This window comes from Paralichthys olivaceus, chromosome 15 (assembly GCF_024713975.1).
Source record: "Paralichthys olivaceus isolate ysfri-2021 chromosome 15, ASM2471397v2, whole genome shotgun sequence".
NCBI lineage: Eukaryota > Metazoa > Chordata > Actinopteri > Pleuronectiformes > Paralichthyidae > Paralichthys > Paralichthys olivaceus.
The window spans coordinates 22583019-22599635 of record NC_091107.1 but is presented as its reverse complement, the minus strand read 5'-3'; the positions used below and the strand labels follow the sequence as shown (position 1 = coordinate 22599635).

Sequence of the window (16617 nt, the reverse complement as noted above, 5' to 3'; positions counted from 1 at the left end):
CTGTGAACAGGAGGGTTGGTCTCACACTCCTGTAAATCAGATATAGCCACGGAATTATAAGGTGAACTGCTGACATATCAGAGTGACGACTCACAGGAGGTCTGACCGGAATCTGCTGCAACTGATAACTTATTTTCTTTAAGTAGGTTTTATGACCAAAGAGCTCTGTTGGATTTGTGTCAAAACCAGCTCTTAAAAAAGTATGAACCAACAACTTCAACAAATGCTTTTATTTAAAGTTCCAGTATACAAATACAGTATGGATTCAGACACTCTGAGCACTTTGAGGAACACCAGTATATTTGGCAGTAGTGCAATGTATAAAAATCCTGCAGATACAGGTCACGAGCTTCAGTTAATGTTAATATCGAACATAAGAATGATGAAAACGTGATCTCTGACTTTGACAGTGACAGTCAGACGTGCTGGTTTTAATATTTCTGAAACTACTGATTTCCTTAATTTTCACACACAAATGCTGTGTTGATGAGAATGGAGAATGTTCGGACAGGTGGGTGCTACAGTAACTCAGATCACTTATATTCAAACTTTTTGAAAAGAATGTGAAAATGACGTCCAACCTTAAGTTGGATGATCTACAACAGCAGAGACCACGTCAGGTTCACTCCTGTCAGGCGAGGAGGAAAAATGTAGCCTGGTCTGATGAATCTGGATTTCTGCTGAACTGAATCTGAATTTTCCTCAGCAGCAGGAATCCATCCATGGAAAGGCATCTGCTTTTCTGGGCTCATGTCGCACAGGTAGCCCGTCAAGTAGGGTATCCCAGATGTTCCTCTCCCTAGCAACACTTTCCAGCTCTTCCTCTGGGATCCCAAGGTGTTCCTTGGCCAGAAGGGACATCTAGTCCCTCCAGCACGTTTTGGGTCTACCCCAGGGTCTCCACCGGGTTGGATGTGCCCTAACTAGATGCCTGAACCATCTCAACTGTTCCCTTTGGAGATGAAAGAGCTGCGTGTCTACTCAGAGCTCCTTCCGGATCTTTTAACTTCTCACCGAATGTCTAAGGCTGAGTCCCGCAAACCGATGGAGAAAACTTGTATTTGCAACTTTTTTCTTTCGATCACCAGGGTTTATAACGACAGGTGACGGTTAGGTCGACTAGTAAATCAAAAGCTTTGACTTCCTTCTTTACCACAATGATCTGGTACAACTACCACATTCCTGCCTCATCTACCCAACTGTCCATATCACGCGCCAACGTACCCTCACTTGTGAAGAAGACCCTGAGATACTTCAACTCCTTCACTTGCTGCAGCATCAACACGGTGCAACATCCTCTGCCTTTAACCTTTGCACATGAGCATCCTACTGAGCTGCTAACTAAATTACAGGATCCACAGTTTATTTAAATTCAAATTTTTCAATTTTGGTTTAAGTCTGAGCCATATTCTGAGAGATTTGCATAGTATCAAACTAGTTTATGAACATGATAGTGAGTTCAGTGAACATCAGTGTCCTCCTCAGTCACCGGATGTGAATCCAGAGGAACCTGTGTGGTGTGGTAGAACAGAGATTGGCAGGTGGAATGAGTAGCTGACAAATCTGCAGAGATGATGTGATGCAGTCATGGCAAAATGTGATGAGTGATGTGTGAGTCTCAGAGGAAAGTGTCTACAATCTTTTGGAATCTGTGACACCAAGCTCTGAAGCTGTTAGAGAGCAGTGAGAGGAAAAGATCCAGTGGTGTGTCTGATAAAGTGCTCGTAGAGTGGGAGGCAGTTTGTAAAATCACATCTTGTAAAATGATTGTAAGAAACACCATAGAAAATCACCATAACTAAAAACAAAAGAAACTTATAAAATGTGTGAGCCTTTAGTAGATATACAATTAAAAATGTTACCCATAATCCTGGTTTAACAGTCCAAAACACCCCACAAATCCATTAAACTAACATCAGAATGTATAAAGCAGTGTGCAAGGGATGTGATGGTATGAATGTGTGAACAGTACTGTTGCCCTGTCTTATTTAAATAATGCTATATTATATATATGAAAATACCAATTAATGTAAAAAGGTGTTTGAGTGACCTCTGACATTTGCTCTCACTCATTGAAGCTCTCACAGTATTGTAAACCGTGCTGAATGAAAGAGGACAGAATCCTTTTCAAGCTGTATTGACCCTCAGTCATTCTTTTGTGCACAGACCTAATTTGTTTGAAATGGCATTGGAGTTGCGCATCTGGTAAACGACGAAAGCCACCAGAGTGAGGCAGATGACCCCGACAGTGCCTGCAATGACTGAAACCACCACCACAGTGTTATTGTCATGGGTCTGCAGAGTCCCTGGAAAGGAAAAAAACACACCAAGAATTAGACCACATAGAGCAATGTATATAGTTTTTATACTAATGAGCATAACGCAACAACAAGTAAGCATTTACCTGTCAATAGTTTCCCCTGATCATTTACATAAAGTCACTACCATCTGAGTTTAAAGATCCATCTATCCATTTATTTTTGGCAGCTTGTTAAATTTTTGGTTAGCAGAGCGACCCGACCTTGACAGGAATTCATCCATTAGATACTTGGTTAGATGTTCGGAACCACCTCAAATAATTTCTTCTAGTTATGTACTTCTGGGTTGGAGCCAGAGCCGATAAAAACCTGTCTGTGACAGAGTCATTTGACCTGGGTGTGAATGCCAATTGTATTCATTCTGATTGCAGACAAAAGCCAGATGTTAATGGGTGTTAGTGGGTTTTTGGACCAGTGGAAAAGGGGCTTCAAATCCCACTGGAAAGTTGTGGGGTGAGGGGGTTTCAGACATTTTCTCTGAGCTGCTGCCTCTGTCTCACTCAGACTCAATCTAGCATGCATGTCCCACTTCTTGTAGTGATTGGCCATATTTCCCAGTTGAACTTCTCACTCAAACACTTTTTTGGTTTATTACTTAAGAGATCAACACTATAAATCCCCTCCATCAAAGCCTCTCGGATCAAAGCCCACCAACAAGAAGCTCACCTGAACCTTTCCCTAGGGCAGGCTTTAAGACATGGTCCTACATTTGTCAAGTGAGGAGTCTTTAATTTTGGACAAATGAACTCAACAAGGAATGTGTAAATGATCAGAAAAAACATATCAACCTAGTTGTCCAATGTGACTGTACATTAGTAGATAGAATTACTGTAATAAAAGGTGAGAAGTCTGCTTACCTCCAGATCCCAGCATATTGCCTACATAAATAAAAGAAAAGGAAACCTTCAATTCATTCATGACCAAAGGTAAATTTAGTCTTAAAACATAACATATGACACTGCCTTTGTTACTGTTGTATATTTTACAGACCTTGTGGGTTCTTACCATTATCTAAACGGGTAGTGATGGGGCCTGAGGTGATTGTGGCTGAGTCACTCACTGTGGTGCCTTGGCTGTTGCTGATGCTGCGACGCCTCCTGGAGTTGGTGCAGTTCTGCAGGTCAATCAGGTACATGTCATTTTGGTACAGACAGTTTTGTGAATGTTACATTTGTGCCACAAAACCAACAATTCCTTTTTGATTGACTGCTCATTAATACTGATGATGGTAAACATGCAAATACATTTGTTGAGCACAGAATTTCACTTTTTGTTTGCTCAAACAAAATTATTTTTGGTCTCTATATAATATCTCTTTAAAACATAACTTAAAACATATATTTTAAATTGCTCACACAAGAATAAGGCACAAATATAATGCTATAGAAAAGCACCATATAATTGCATTTCATTTAACTTTATATCTAGATCCACAGTGTATCGTTTGTGCAGCCAAGTGTTCTAATCATTTAGGTCCATGATGAACTTATCTTTATCTACATTTGACATCCAGTGCTAACTTCCAGTGCCATTGAAAGGAGAAAAGTGGTTGTACCTTTCTGTAGATGAGCAGAAAGTGAGTGTATGGAGGAGGAATCTGACCTGAGTGAGGCTGGGGCAGAAGGACTTTAGACAGAGCCTGGTGGCACAGTGGACGTAATAGGTGGAGAGAGTTTCTGTGCTTTGCACAAAGCGGAAAGCCTCAAAGGAGAAGCGGGCATCCTGTTGCTCTCCATTGTTTCCTATCACAGTCTGGACATCCAGGTCACACCTTGATGAAGAGAGATGCTGTTTTCTAGCAGGTTTCCATCTATAATCTATACATCTATAAATTCTGACCAAAAGACACTCATGATTTTACCCCTAAAACCTTGCAAACCTTTGCATTTATCCACTGGAGATCAGTTCAGTTGGAAGGTTATTTTTAATCCCTGTAGTTGAAAATATCAAACAATCAACTAAGCCAACTCCACATGATAATAAAGACCATGATGTGGTGGTTTTCTCAAAAAGCCAAAAAGTGTAACTCTTTTTCTATTTGCTTTTCATCTTTGTAACTCACCCGACAAATAGGTCATGGAATGTGTCTTTAACATTGAAAGGCGAGGATGTGGCATAACATCGGTCCAGGAGCACGTTGAATCTGCAAAGTTTAGATATTAGCACATGTTAAAAGGCCAGACATACAAATATTTTTAGGTGAGATTACATTGGCTTTACTTCATTGTGTTGTAGAATTTGGGAATTTGGATAAAATTTGCAGTTGAGTTGCTTTGATTTTTTTAAAATGATCTATGAGAAGTGTCTACAATTTGATTGGAGTCCACCTGCGGCAAATAGAATTGATTGGTCATAATTTAGAAAGATGCATACATGTGACCTACCCATTAGGTCTATAGAACTATGTAGACCTCCATGATAACATTTTGTGTAGGGGCATAGATCAGAGCAAGGGCTTAAATGCATTTCTAAAGCTATCAGTGTTCCCAGGAGCACAGTAGCCTCAATGAAAGAATGGAGAATGTAGAATGGAAGAGGTTTGGAAACACCAGAACTCTTCCAGCCAGCCCAACTGAGCTTTGGTCAGGGATATGACCAAGATACTTACAGAAGCCGAGGCTCTGTTTCTAGACCCTGAAGCTGACTTCAGTTCAGTTTAGTTAAGATAGAAAACCTCCCATCCGTTGTACATAAGATAGCATGAATAAAATTGCAAAACTTTCTAAAAATATGTTCCCACTTTATCATTGAAGATATTAAGTGTAGATTGGTGGGCAGAATTGGCAATTTATTAATTTAGAATTAACACGACATAGCATTAAAAAAGATAATAGGGTCTGAATAATTTCTGAACTAGAATCAGTATCCTCTGTACCTGTTGCTGAGATTTGATGCCCTTACTTCTACAAAGATCCTGGTCTTTAGCTCCAGGCCTCCAAAGGGGATCTGTAGCATGGAGGAGTAGCTATTGTCCTTTACATCCAACAACAGAGGAGAAGAGAGGATGTTGTTAGACTGATGCATGTTGTTCCTTCTGACAGAATGAGTTCTAGTCTCAGGTTTCAGTCTGGGGAAAGGCCATAGCAAGGGTCTTTCTGCTGATGTATACTGGGCTATATGAAGCAGTTGTATAATATGACATCATCATCATTATTCACGTCTAAAAGAATAGTATCCAGTATCCAAACAAAGGTACAAGGATGACCGAGTTTATATGTGCTGGCATCATCAAATTATTCAATGTATTTATGTCCGTTAGATAATCCGGATCCCACAGCAAATAATAAACACATGAAGAGAAGAAACCTTTTCATGCTAATTAAACTACCGGAGGTTATAGTTCAAAATGAGTTCAGCCATAAGTGTAGCCTGACTTTCGGGAATATTCAGCATTGTCTTAAAGCCAAAATACAGAAGGTGAGAGGGAAAATAGTGTTTTAGGTCTGTAAGAACAAAGTAACTTATCCTAGACTGAGATCAAAGGGGAAGTTTGCCTATTTGGGAAATAGACTTGTTTACCATGAGTGGGCTAAAAAAATTACTCTAGAGACTTAAGGAGGAAACTTTTCATTCAAGATATAGACCTACTCCAACCACTTTAAAACCATCCGTGTCATTTTACACTCTTTTACTATATCTTTGGAAAAAGCCAAGCTGCTCCCCATTTAAGACTATTAACCCTTACAGCTGATCTACTGGTCTCGTGGTTCCAGCTTCATATTTAGCAGGAAGACATGAGAGTGGAATCCATCTTCTCACAAATTGTAGGCTTAAGTGAATAAGCTTATTGTCCATGTATTAACAAAGTAAGTACTGATGCCTATAGTGGTGGAGGATGTGGTTAAGCCCTATAAGGCATTCTAATTCTAATTTATGAACATGGGTTTTACAAATAAAATGTGCTTGCTGAGATTAAATGATTTCCTTGATTTAAATAATGTAATGCACATCTGGAAGGTGACGGTGCTTTTTATTCCACTGTGCTATGTGTCTTTTTTCTGACAGTTCGTTTAAAGCAGCTTTCTAGTGACACCTCACTCAGCTCACCATGAAGAGTCCCATGCTCAGTGTGCTGACAAAACTCCCATTATTGTCTTTGACTGCCAGACTGACCCCAGATCTGTTGGGCAAAAAGAAAAAGTTTCGTCAAAAGCTGGAATTCATTACAGGAAAGACCTGAGTGGTTGACAACCAGGTCATCATTCATTTGATACATGAGGGAACAACACACCAGGGTGAGATTCAAACCCTCCTGAAACTAGACACGCAGGTAACACACACCTCTGAGGACACTGGCTGCTCCATGAAGCCTCACTAAAGATGGTAACCTGATACTTTCTAATATACAGTAAATCTGTGGTTTATTCATCATTCAAGCTTTTAAAAATCCCTAACTGTCCTTATTATCCAGAGTTGAATGTATTTGAAAAATATACTTGGCGCTTCTACTGATTTTTCTTTTTTTTTGATATCTGCATCATATGGTGATTCGTTTTTTCATTTACCTCCCATTAAGGTCTGTAATCTGCAATCAATTATTTGCAAACAGATTCCTCAGTGCAATGAGATTTTGATTTTTAACTTCAACTTTATTGTCCCTTAGGGGAAATTTGTGAAACACAGTACACACATAGACTTGAGCGTAAAACATGTAATAGAATGTGGTGAAATTAAACTTACACACACCAGATAGAATAAACTCAAATGACAGGATAACAGTAAAAAGTTGACACAAGAGATAAATATAATTTCTCATCCTTGCTTCTCTGGTATTTTAATCCTGCAGGAGGAGAATCTTAAATTCCATCAGAGGGAATGTGAGACAGAGTGGCCAGTTTGTTGGTGCCTGAGATCACAGCAGCATCAATGAACTACCATGTGAATGAATAAACATAATGACTGACTCAACCATAGAACTGAATCCTAGTGATAATCACTGACCATGTTAACCAGCCACTTCTCCAACTGGAAAAGTAAAACAAATCCCTTCTTATTCAACTGAATGTTTTAGTGGGGAAAGCTACTGGCATTAGAGCAGTGTCAAACTACACACAAACAAAAAAATGTACATTCAATATATTTGATTCAATCATCAAAATAATGTTTTATAAAATAGAAATCTTTGATTTGCAAAGCAAGAGCAGAGTTTAGGAGTGAATAATAAGTGTTTGATTGTGTTTTCACCATCTAACAGCAGCAATGGAAAATTATGTCTTGTGTGCATTTTTAAAGACCAATAAAAGAGATGTCAGAGAGCTACTTGATTCCACATATTTATATGAGAATGTGATTATTGTGGATATCGATTCTTGTTTACAGAAGCCAATAGCTGCTGTCTTACTTACGACAGTAACTAGCAGCTTGTTTAAAATAGAGAAAATCTGCACACCTAATTCTCCTGTTTAAGGATTTATTTGCCTGTGATGTTTTGAGCTCAAGGCTCCCCTAAGACTTCTGGTAAAGGAACAGAAACGCCATCTTAAATACCCACAATTCATTTTGAACAAATCACATAATATATCAACAAACACCGAGTATATACATTATAGTAGATACCAAAGCTTTTTTGGAGTTACACAAACACAACCTTTTCCATGATTTGACCTCCTCCTTCACAAGTTCTGTATGTTCTCCCTTGATAACATGTGTTTTCTATTTTTCTCTTTATACATCTGCCCGAATGTTGAGCTTTGTTGTTACTCTGACTCTCTCTATTTTAACATAAAACAAGACAGAGACGCCTGTAGTTACTATTTGTAACTGCTATTTATACTCAACCTATATGGAATACCAACTATTGATGTGGCAGTTTATATTTTTATAGTAATATTTGCTATGGTATCTACTATGTAGACATTCTGTATTGCTGATAGATGATGTGATTTGTTCAAAATGGATTTTGAAAGAGAAGAGCCTTCATTTTGCTCACTGGCAAATACTGTAAATCATTTAACAGCAGCTTTAAGTGTTCCACTTTTCTTTTTTCCAAATTTTTTGTGATGTTGATCCAGCATGCTCTGTGTCGTCCTGGTCTTCTCCGCAACACCTTTGTCTACAACTTTGGATTTAACAGATCAATAGGACAATATAGGTCCCTGTGCACCAGTCACTCACCGGCAGAATTATAGTCACAGGGCGGGACTAAAAATTCCAAAAGGCAATATGATTGGATGCAGAATGAGTCATGAGTCACCAAATAGTTTTACAGTAAGAGAAGAGACAGAGATTTAGGTCTGAGGGTTAGATTTAAACCAAGAGATAAATGAGCAGTTAAAGGTCCAGTGTGTAAGAAATAGGAGAAAGGGATCTGTTGGCAAAAAACTGAATATAAAATAATGATGGGATGTTTTCACTAGTGTGTTTTATCTAAATTGTCCAAATTCTTGTTTTCTTTACCCTAGAATGGGCCCTTTATATTGAAATACTTTATATTTATATAGCTAGCAGTACCTCTCTACAGAGGCCGCCATATTTTTTACAGTTGCTCAAACTGGACAAACTAAACACCTATTGAGTTTTTATGACGAATGAAGGTTTCTACACGTTCTCTTTCATGTTTGAAAGGAGAGGGTAAGGTGAGCGGTATCCTTCTGCAAAATGCAAATTCACCACTAAATTCTACACACTGAACCAATATTCTTCATTTCATGGGGCCTTTTAACAGCTGGGTCCACTCACACACTCATTTGAGTATTGTTGACCAGGTACTGCAGAGGGTAGCGGCAGGAGAACCTGTACATCGTCTCTTGGTGATAGGTAATGGATCCTTTACTGGGGTCCTTCGAGCAGACCATGCCTGCGATATTGATGTACTCAACATGGGAGAAGTCTGAAAACAGGCCAGTTCCCGACTCCTGGGTGACCTAAGAGAAAAGGAGTTTAGGTTTGCTGCGTTAAACTCTGTTGTGTGAGTGCTGGGTGTTTTGAGGCATCGGTAACTTACTGTCAGCGTGCTGGAGCAGGCACTGATGCCCTCCTCTGTGATGGAGAAGTTGAATCTAACAACAGGTGGGTCCACTGCCCAGTCAGCTGTGCCTTTACACAGTTGAATGGAATGTTCTGAGTTGAGGGACAGCAGAGACTCGTTGTATCCATTGAAATAGATGGGGCACAGAAGGATCTGTAGGTCCACTGTCTGAGAGCCACAGACGACCTGGATGTCGGAGTTAGCTGAATAGAAAGACCAGAATCAGCTCTGCGGATCTGCTGCTGTCAACTGTAGAATGGATTTCTTAAAGGGGCACTCCTCAGATTTTACAATACACAGACATATGACTCCGCATGTATCGTGCCCTCTGGGGCTCTGGAGGAGAAACATCAAGTCTTCAAATCAACTTTATTCTATTTTGTAAATAACAGGAAGCCCCTGTCACACTGAAGGTGAGAGATATAGTGGGGGCTTGTGGGAGTCCGTCTGAAAGAGTTAACTAGTGAGGTGCTGAGTCCTATTCATTTCTGCTATAGACAGTAGACACATTTACATGGATACCACTATTTCAATTATAACCCGATTCAGTTCATCAGAATACTACACTACCATGTTAACAGCATTATCTGATTACTTGTGGACTACTCTGACCTGAGTCGCATAATGTCAACATGTCTATTTCTTACAGGCATAATAACATCCTACTGGAGTTTCACAGCATTCTGCAACATTGACATACACTGCTGTGTGTTGATGACACATGCCCTGAGTGACAGTGTGAACAAGTAGGACAAAATGTTGACATGAGTCACAACCAGTCCATGCTCTTTTTAGTGAAATGTGATCATGTAAACAGCACAATTGAAATATTGCTTAACTCAGAATAATATCAATGGTCAGTACAAGTCTGTGGATACAAGAGGAGAAGTTACCTAAAACTATGCTCAGATGGCCGCCAACATTGAGTTCTTCCAGTTAATGAGGGAGTGTTTTCTCGTCACAGTCGCCAAAGTGCTGCTCATTGTGGGAAGTGTTGGGTTTCTCTATAATTTTTAAGGGCTTGACCTTCTATGTAAAGTGCCTTGAGATTATGTATATTATGATTTGGTGCTATACAACTACCATTGAATTGAATTGAATTGAAAACTGCCATTGTCCAAGCTTAAAGGTCTGTTGATGTGCCCCACTACCAGTGACTTGAACCTCAAGGCTAAACTGTATAAAAGCTGACAATACAATCAACAGTTTAAATTGAATTCTGGTTCCACTATTCATGTCCCTGACTGATCTCCTCTCCATAGCAATGGTAGTAAAGATTAATCTTATCTGATAGTTTTCAGTTGGTCTGTTTCTGAATGTGAATGTGTGCTTCAAAATTGTAGTTTAAAATTTTTGCAACTAAATGTGTTTTATGTCCTCCTAACTTCTCAAAACTTCGATAGCCAGACTGACACTGTGCTGATGCTTATCAGGTTGCAGTGGGAAAAAAAGAGGGACAGGAATTGGGGGATGGTCAAAGTCAGAGCAGCTGGATGTAAAGGATGAGAGTGTGAGTACTGCTGGTTTCACTGACCTGGACTTCTGAATGTGGAGTGTCCAATGCAGGCATTCTGAGCTCGGGCCAGAAGGAGTGTGGCAAGTTGATATGCAACAAGGACCAACCACATTGTCCTCAAACTGCAGGGAACGATAGACAGAAATCAGACATGCACATGAGTCCATCCCCAGAGAGCTCAAAAACAAATAAATAAATAAAATTACCCTGGCCTCGGCTCTGTCACTGATATAGCCTCGTATCTGACAATCCTCAAATAAATGAGGATGGAAGTATTGTGGATATCGATTTGTGTTTACAGTAGCAAATAGCTGCTGTCATGCTAGCCTCGACAGTAACTAGCAGCCAGCATCGTTTAAAATAGAGAAAATCCACACACCTATATCTTCCGTTAAAGGATGTAATTGCCTGTGATGTTTTGAGCACAAAGCTCTCTTTAAGACTTGTCAGCAAGCAACAGAGTCACAATCTTAAATACACATAAGAAGATTAAGCATCAAATTTTGATCTGAAAAGTATGCAGTATCCAGCTGTCAGATAATTGTAGTGAAATAAAAGCAATGGAATCGGAGTAGCCTACAGATTCTAGAATATAATGGAGAAGCTTATATGTGTAAAAATAAATTAAATGGAATGCTTCAATTAAAGTACAAGTGTACTTCAGTCTTACTTGAGGTAATATTAGTTATTTACCATAAAAGACATGAGAAATAATAAACTGAAATAATGCAAATACAGTCCTCAAACAGAGGAACTGAAGAATGCATCAGAACCTTAGATTTAACAGGATACAGTAAATGTGATTTGGTGTCACTTTCTCTAAACTTTATTGATTAAATGACATTACTTTTTTCAATCATTGGATAGGCTTACATTGGAGCTTATGTGGTCATCACTCACAAAGTGTAAGTCAGAACAAAACAATTAATTAAGGTACAAGATGAGACATGTAACCAAAAAATAAAGAAAATACTATGATTATTCACATTCCATTAGAAGTTATAGCTGGTAGTAAAGCTATTTTGTCATTATTTCTTTGAACCTAGATTAATATTAAAAACAGACTATATTGTTCACAGAGATGAGGAGAGTTTTCCCTTACCTTGTGTGGATGTTGTATCCACCTCTTTCCCTCACTATGGCTGGTCTGTGTGAGCTTATTCCTCCATGTCACACATTTATACTGACCTCCTTTCTGGCTCAAAGGAGATCAAAGGAAGCCCACAGAGAAGACAGGGAAGAGAGCAACACAAGCTGGTGGGGTCCTACATCCAGATCATCTGTCAGGCATGGGACAATAGAGCAGCCTATATGATGTGTCTTTAGTCTAGTATAGTACCTATAAATTTAACTTGTCATTTCAGCAATGACCTCAACTGCAGTCATTTTTCTAAGGCAAGTGTCTTAATGTGCCCTAAATCTCATGCCTACATCTGGATTCTACTTAAAGCAATCTAAGGATCTGCAGGAAAACCTTCACAAGTTGAATTTATACATGATTATAGATGCTGCTCTATATTTGTTTATTTTGGGCTGATTATTATTTTATGTTGATTAGAAAATATGGTTATTTGTATTTTTTTCTAAATAAAATAGAATATTACAAAACATTTAACTTCCAGCAAAATCAGAACAAAATATAGTGGAAACTACAAAAAACGTATACATGAGAACTTAAAGCAACATCCTGAAGACATTACATAACCGGAAAGTTAACACCTGTGGAATTGTTTCAGACATTTTTACCAAAATAGGCCATTTTATGAATTCTGTTCACACTCGCATGTTTTTTTTGTTATATTCCTACACTTCTGCCGGGGGCTATCAGTCTTTGTTCAGAAATGAGGTCTCCTGCACACCATCTCAGAGTTGGAGAGAAAGGCACACCCTGCCAAACAAAACCTCCTTAAACTGTCACCTGAACCACAAATCCCCCCCAGATCCCTTCCAGGAACCTTGAAGCCCGAGCTGAACAATGGAGGGGAGATGATCTTACACTGAGCTCCGCATTGAGCAAGTGTCCTGTTAGTCCCTTTTCCCATTCAACAGCCATAAGTGTATCTGAGTGGGTTATTATCCAAAGGGAACCTCTTGAGATCTACTTTTTCTTAATCCTGGCTGCAAAGATTTGCACCAGGTATGAATGTTTATGTGTGATATGAATTCCTCTCTCATGAATCAGGTTGGATTAATTACGATCTGGATCAGCATCTGGTTCATTGGCACATACTGGATCTATCTATGCTAAGAATAACCAACAAATCTTTAATGTAAAATTGTATTCATTTTTGAAAGGGGACGTCACTGTCATGTGACGCACAAGTAACACACATCACTTCTTCAGCTAAGACTTTGAACTTGAACCTGCCTCAGTTTGTGTTCTTCATCAGCTGCATTAAGGTTTATTCCCATCCACTCTTTGATTTCTGTTCCAATTACCTAAGGGCCTTAACATCCACTTCATCCGTGATTGAACCTGCTCCTTTCATTGTGTTTTACAGTAACTGGATCAGCATGGTATCATAGCCACCCTGCTTTTGATGATTATTATATACATCAATTAATGTTACCCTTAATCATGTGACCAAAATCTATGAATTAATAAACAATACTTGAAATTAAATCCCATAACATCATGCTTTTTCACTGGCTGGGTAAGGGTATTAAGGATATAAGATGTCAACACATTTTATTGAGTGGAATTTTTCTTTTTTTCCAGAAACATAATTTACTAAAAGACCCATCTGGAGTGATGGACCATAAAGAAAGCTTTACCATTTGATTTCTCAGCATACACGTATGAATGCCTTAGCCATAGATGTGTTTAATTAACAGTGCACGTCTGCATACTGTCCCCACATCAACTCCAGCCACCACGTGGTGTCGCTGTTCCACAACTTGTAAGCCTTACTGTGTGGAGAAAATGGACATCACGAGGTAGAAAGTTAGAAACCCAAACACACACTGCTCACAGGTAGAAGTCACAGTTTTAATCTCACAATGTTTACTTCAGCTGTTAAAGTGCATGTAAGTTAATAAGTATTAAAAAGGTGTAAAGCAGAGGAGGATTCCACAGATCGAGAGCACCAACGTATATTTTATTCTAGATTTATTTAGAGACTTGTTAAAAACGTGACACAACTCAAACTGATTTAAAACAGAATGGCAGGCTAAAGTTCCACTATGTCTCAGGATATTCAGAGCAAGGCCTGGAATCATTTGGCATTCTTTCTCTCCAAAGACAACAGTGGCGCAAAATCACAGACGCAGCTTCCCGACACACTAAGGGGGCTTTGAAGATCGTCTGTGATGATTTGGTGACTTGTGCCCCCCCCCCCTCGTGCTGAGACTCTATTTGGAGCTGGTGTACTTGGTCACAGCCTTGGTGCCCTCGGACACGGCGTGTTTCGCCAGCTCGCCGGGCAGCAGCAGGCGGACAGCGGTCTGGATCTCCCTGGAGGTGATGGTGGAGCGCTTGTTGTAGTGCGCCAGCCGCGACGCTTCACTGGCGATGCGCTCGAAGATGTCGTTGACGAAGGAGTTCATGATGCCCATGGCCTTGGAGGAGATCCCCGTGTCTGGGTGCACCTGCTTCAACACCTTGTACACGTAAATTGCGTAGCTCTCCTTCCGGCTCTTGCGGCGCTTCCTGTCTCCTTTCTTCTGGGTTTTGGTCACGGCCTTTTTGGAGCCCTTCTTAGGCGCAGGGGCTGATTTTGCAGGATCAGGCATTTTTCTGCTTTACACGCGTCAGTGGAGAGACAGGAAGGGACACGGCGCTGGATACCGCCCCATCACCACCCTGTACTTATAACATAGCAGTGCAAATGCGTGTGCGCCGTTCCTTCTCCACCATTGGAGCAGTCTTGATCGGAGGACAGACATTAACGCAAGACGCGCCGCGCCATTGGTTCGTGTGTTTCAGCTTCACTCCACCAATCGGAGAAGCCTCTGTGGTTTATATAGATTTACAGGGTTTTTTTTTTCCGCTACGCGCAGATCCGTGCTCGCGTAATCGCCATTGTCCTGACAGCGCCTCATCGTCAACAACCACATATAAACGATCATGTCTGGCAGAGGGAAAACCGGAGGCAAAGCGCGAGCGAAGGCCAAGTCTCGCTCCTCTCGGGCAGGACTCCAGTTCCCGGTGGGTCGAGTCCACAGGCTACTGCGCAAAGGCAACTATGCGGAGCGCGTCGGCGCCGGGGCTCCGGTGTATTTGGCGGCCGTGCTGGAATATTTGACCGCTGAGATCTTGGAGCTGGCAGGTAACGCGGCCAGGGACAACAAGAAGACCAGGATCATCCCACGGCACCTCCAGCTGGCTGTGCGCAACGACGAGGAGCTCAACAAGCTGCTGGGAGGTGTTACCATCGCTCAGGGAGGTGTGCTGCCCAACATCCAGGCTGTCCTCCTCCCCAAGAAGACGGAGAAACCGGCCAAGAGCAAGTAAAGACTCCCCGCTGGCCCTGGAGTCAGTCGGGACTAAAGGCTCAGCTGGGAACCGGCTGATTTTCCTACCAGTGTTTGTTTTTCTGCTTATGGACGAACCTTTCAAACAGGGGGCAGTGTGTGGTGTTGCTGTTTCTACGTTGTAAACATCCACTCGCTTCTCATCGGGACTATTCATAGACTGCTCTGTAGCCACTGTTGTGTTGTTGGTGTGGAAAATGGAGGCGCTTTCCAAAGGCTGGGGATAATGAAGGCCTCTGCAACAAGAAGGGGAAAAATCCCGTTGTCAACATGGACCAATCCTAGGGGGGTGGTGTTTTTTTATTTTCGCATTGCTGCTACAAAACATGCTAAATTGTTGTATTGTTTATGTCATGTTCCAATAAATATCCTGCTGCCTTCTGGCACAGGGCGAATACACCCAGTCTTTATTTTGTTTTCATCCGGGGACTTGCAGTCTTTGTGAGAGAACAAACAGACAGAGGCAAACGAGCTGCAGCTTCTCTGACCTCACAGTGCTACAGCTCCACACTCAGTGTTCCCACTCCACTGCAATTAACACCGTCTTCCCTTTCAGCTCATTGTGTTTGTAACTGGAGCTGATCAGTGGAAATGTGTTGGTTGGAACATGATTATTTGTCAGTGATTTAAAGGTTCAAAAGATTAAGATCGTTGTTTGAGATAATTGTGTGATTTGCTGCTACTAAAGAATGTCTGAGATGCTTTGTTTTGATGCCCCTGATTCTAGCTCTGTGGGAGGGGGACACTTGTGTTCCACACATTCTGCACTGTGATTCCTCATAATTTTTTGAAACGAATTGAAATCTGGAGAAAAGCAAATTCTTAAAATTACAACTAGTGCGCAAACTATTACAACAGTGTATGTACTGGCCTGCTGTCTGTCTGTAGAGAGGTCAGTGCAGGGGCAGTGGGTGAACAGGGTTTTAAACTTTCAATTTAAGCTGCTGCACAGTTAGAATCTGTCTTTTGCATCAAAGGAGGCTTTTTTATATCAAGATTAAGTGTATATATTCCCCAGTGTCATATAGTAAAGGGCAGCAAAAAGAGTACTACAAAATGACATTGAAAAAATTATTAGGAGATACAATGAGGCTATAGACAGTTATAACAGATTGCATTTGTTTAATATGTGATATGATATTGGTATGTATAATTTATCTTGGTGCAGTATGCTGCATTCTCTTCAAATGAGTTTAAACTGTATGTAATTTAAATAATGATGTGGTTCCCAGAGTCCCAACACCTTGCAGAGAACCTCAGAGAAATGATAGTGCTGTCACTTTTCATCTTCTGAGACCATAGTCATTTTTATTAAAGCAAGGCTCATCAACTGCTGAAACATT

The 16617-nt window shown here is 40.5% G+C and overlaps 3 protein-coding genes across 4 annotated transcripts; 1 reads left to right on the top strand and 2 right to left on the bottom strand.

The window, feature by feature from the left end:
- Positions 1-215: 215 nt before the first annotated feature.
- LOC109628647 (zona pellucida-like domain-containing protein 1) lies at positions 216-13628 on the bottom strand. 2 transcript variants are annotated; one of them, XM_069510364.1, is made up of 11 exons: positions 11904-13628; positions 10820-10923; positions 9262-9488; positions 8997-9181; positions 6366-6438; positions 5194-5291; positions 4381-4461; positions 3921-4089; positions 3324-3432; positions 3176-3196; positions 216-2306 (listed from the first exon to the last, which is right to left on the bottom strand). In XM_069510364.1, the coding sequence occupies exons 2-11, from the start codon at positions 10911-10913 to the stop codon at positions 2149-2151; spliced, it is 1215 nt and encodes a 404-aa protein (XP_069366465.1). In that variant the 5' UTR covers positions 10914-10923; positions 11904-13628; the 3' UTR covers positions 216-2148. The 2 variants fall into 2 exon arrangements, with proteins under 2 accessions (XP_069366465.1, XP_069366466.1); XM_069510365.1 differs by lacking the exon at positions 11904-13628 and adding an exon at positions 11008-11165.
- Positions 13629-13776: 148 nt separating this feature from the next.
- Positions 13777-14533, bottom strand: hist2h2l (histone 2, H2, like). Its single transcript, XM_020085515.2, has one exon. The coding sequence runs from the start codon at positions 14531-14533 to the stop codon at positions 14153-14155; it is 381 nt and encodes a 126-aa protein (XP_019941074.1). The 3' UTR covers positions 13777-14152.
- Positions 14534-14867: 334 nt separating this feature from the next.
- On the top strand, positions 14868-15673 carry h2ax1 (H2A.X variant histone family member 1). Its single transcript, XM_020085514.2, has one exon. The coding sequence runs from the start codon at positions 14868-14870 to the stop codon at positions 15252-15254; it is 387 nt and encodes a 128-aa protein (XP_019941073.1). The 3' UTR covers positions 15255-15673.
- Positions 15674-16617: the final 944 nt, after the last annotated feature.

Bases quoted from the DNA above. Each gene is read 5' to 3' on its own strand.
- hist2h2l (XM_020085515.2), bottom strand. From the start codon at position 14,533: ATGCCTGATCCTGCAAAATCAGCCCCTGCGCCTAAGAAGGGCTCCAAA.
- h2ax1 (XM_020085514.2), top strand. From the start codon at position 14,868: ATGTCTGGCAGAGGGAAAACCGGAGGCAAAGCGCGAGCGAAGGCCAAG.
- LOC109628647 (XM_069510364.1), bottom strand. From the start codon at position 10,913: ATGTGGTTGGTCCTTGTTGCATATCAACTTGCCACACTCCTTCTGGCC. The intron at 3,197-3,323 runs GTAAGAACCCAC...TTATTTATGTAG, and splicing joins CACTACCCGTTTAGATAATG to GCAATATGCTGGGATCTGGA. The intron at 2,307-3,175 runs GTAAGCAGACTT...TTTCCTTTCCAG, and splicing joins CAATATGCTGGGATCTGGAG to GGACTCTGCAGACCCATGAC.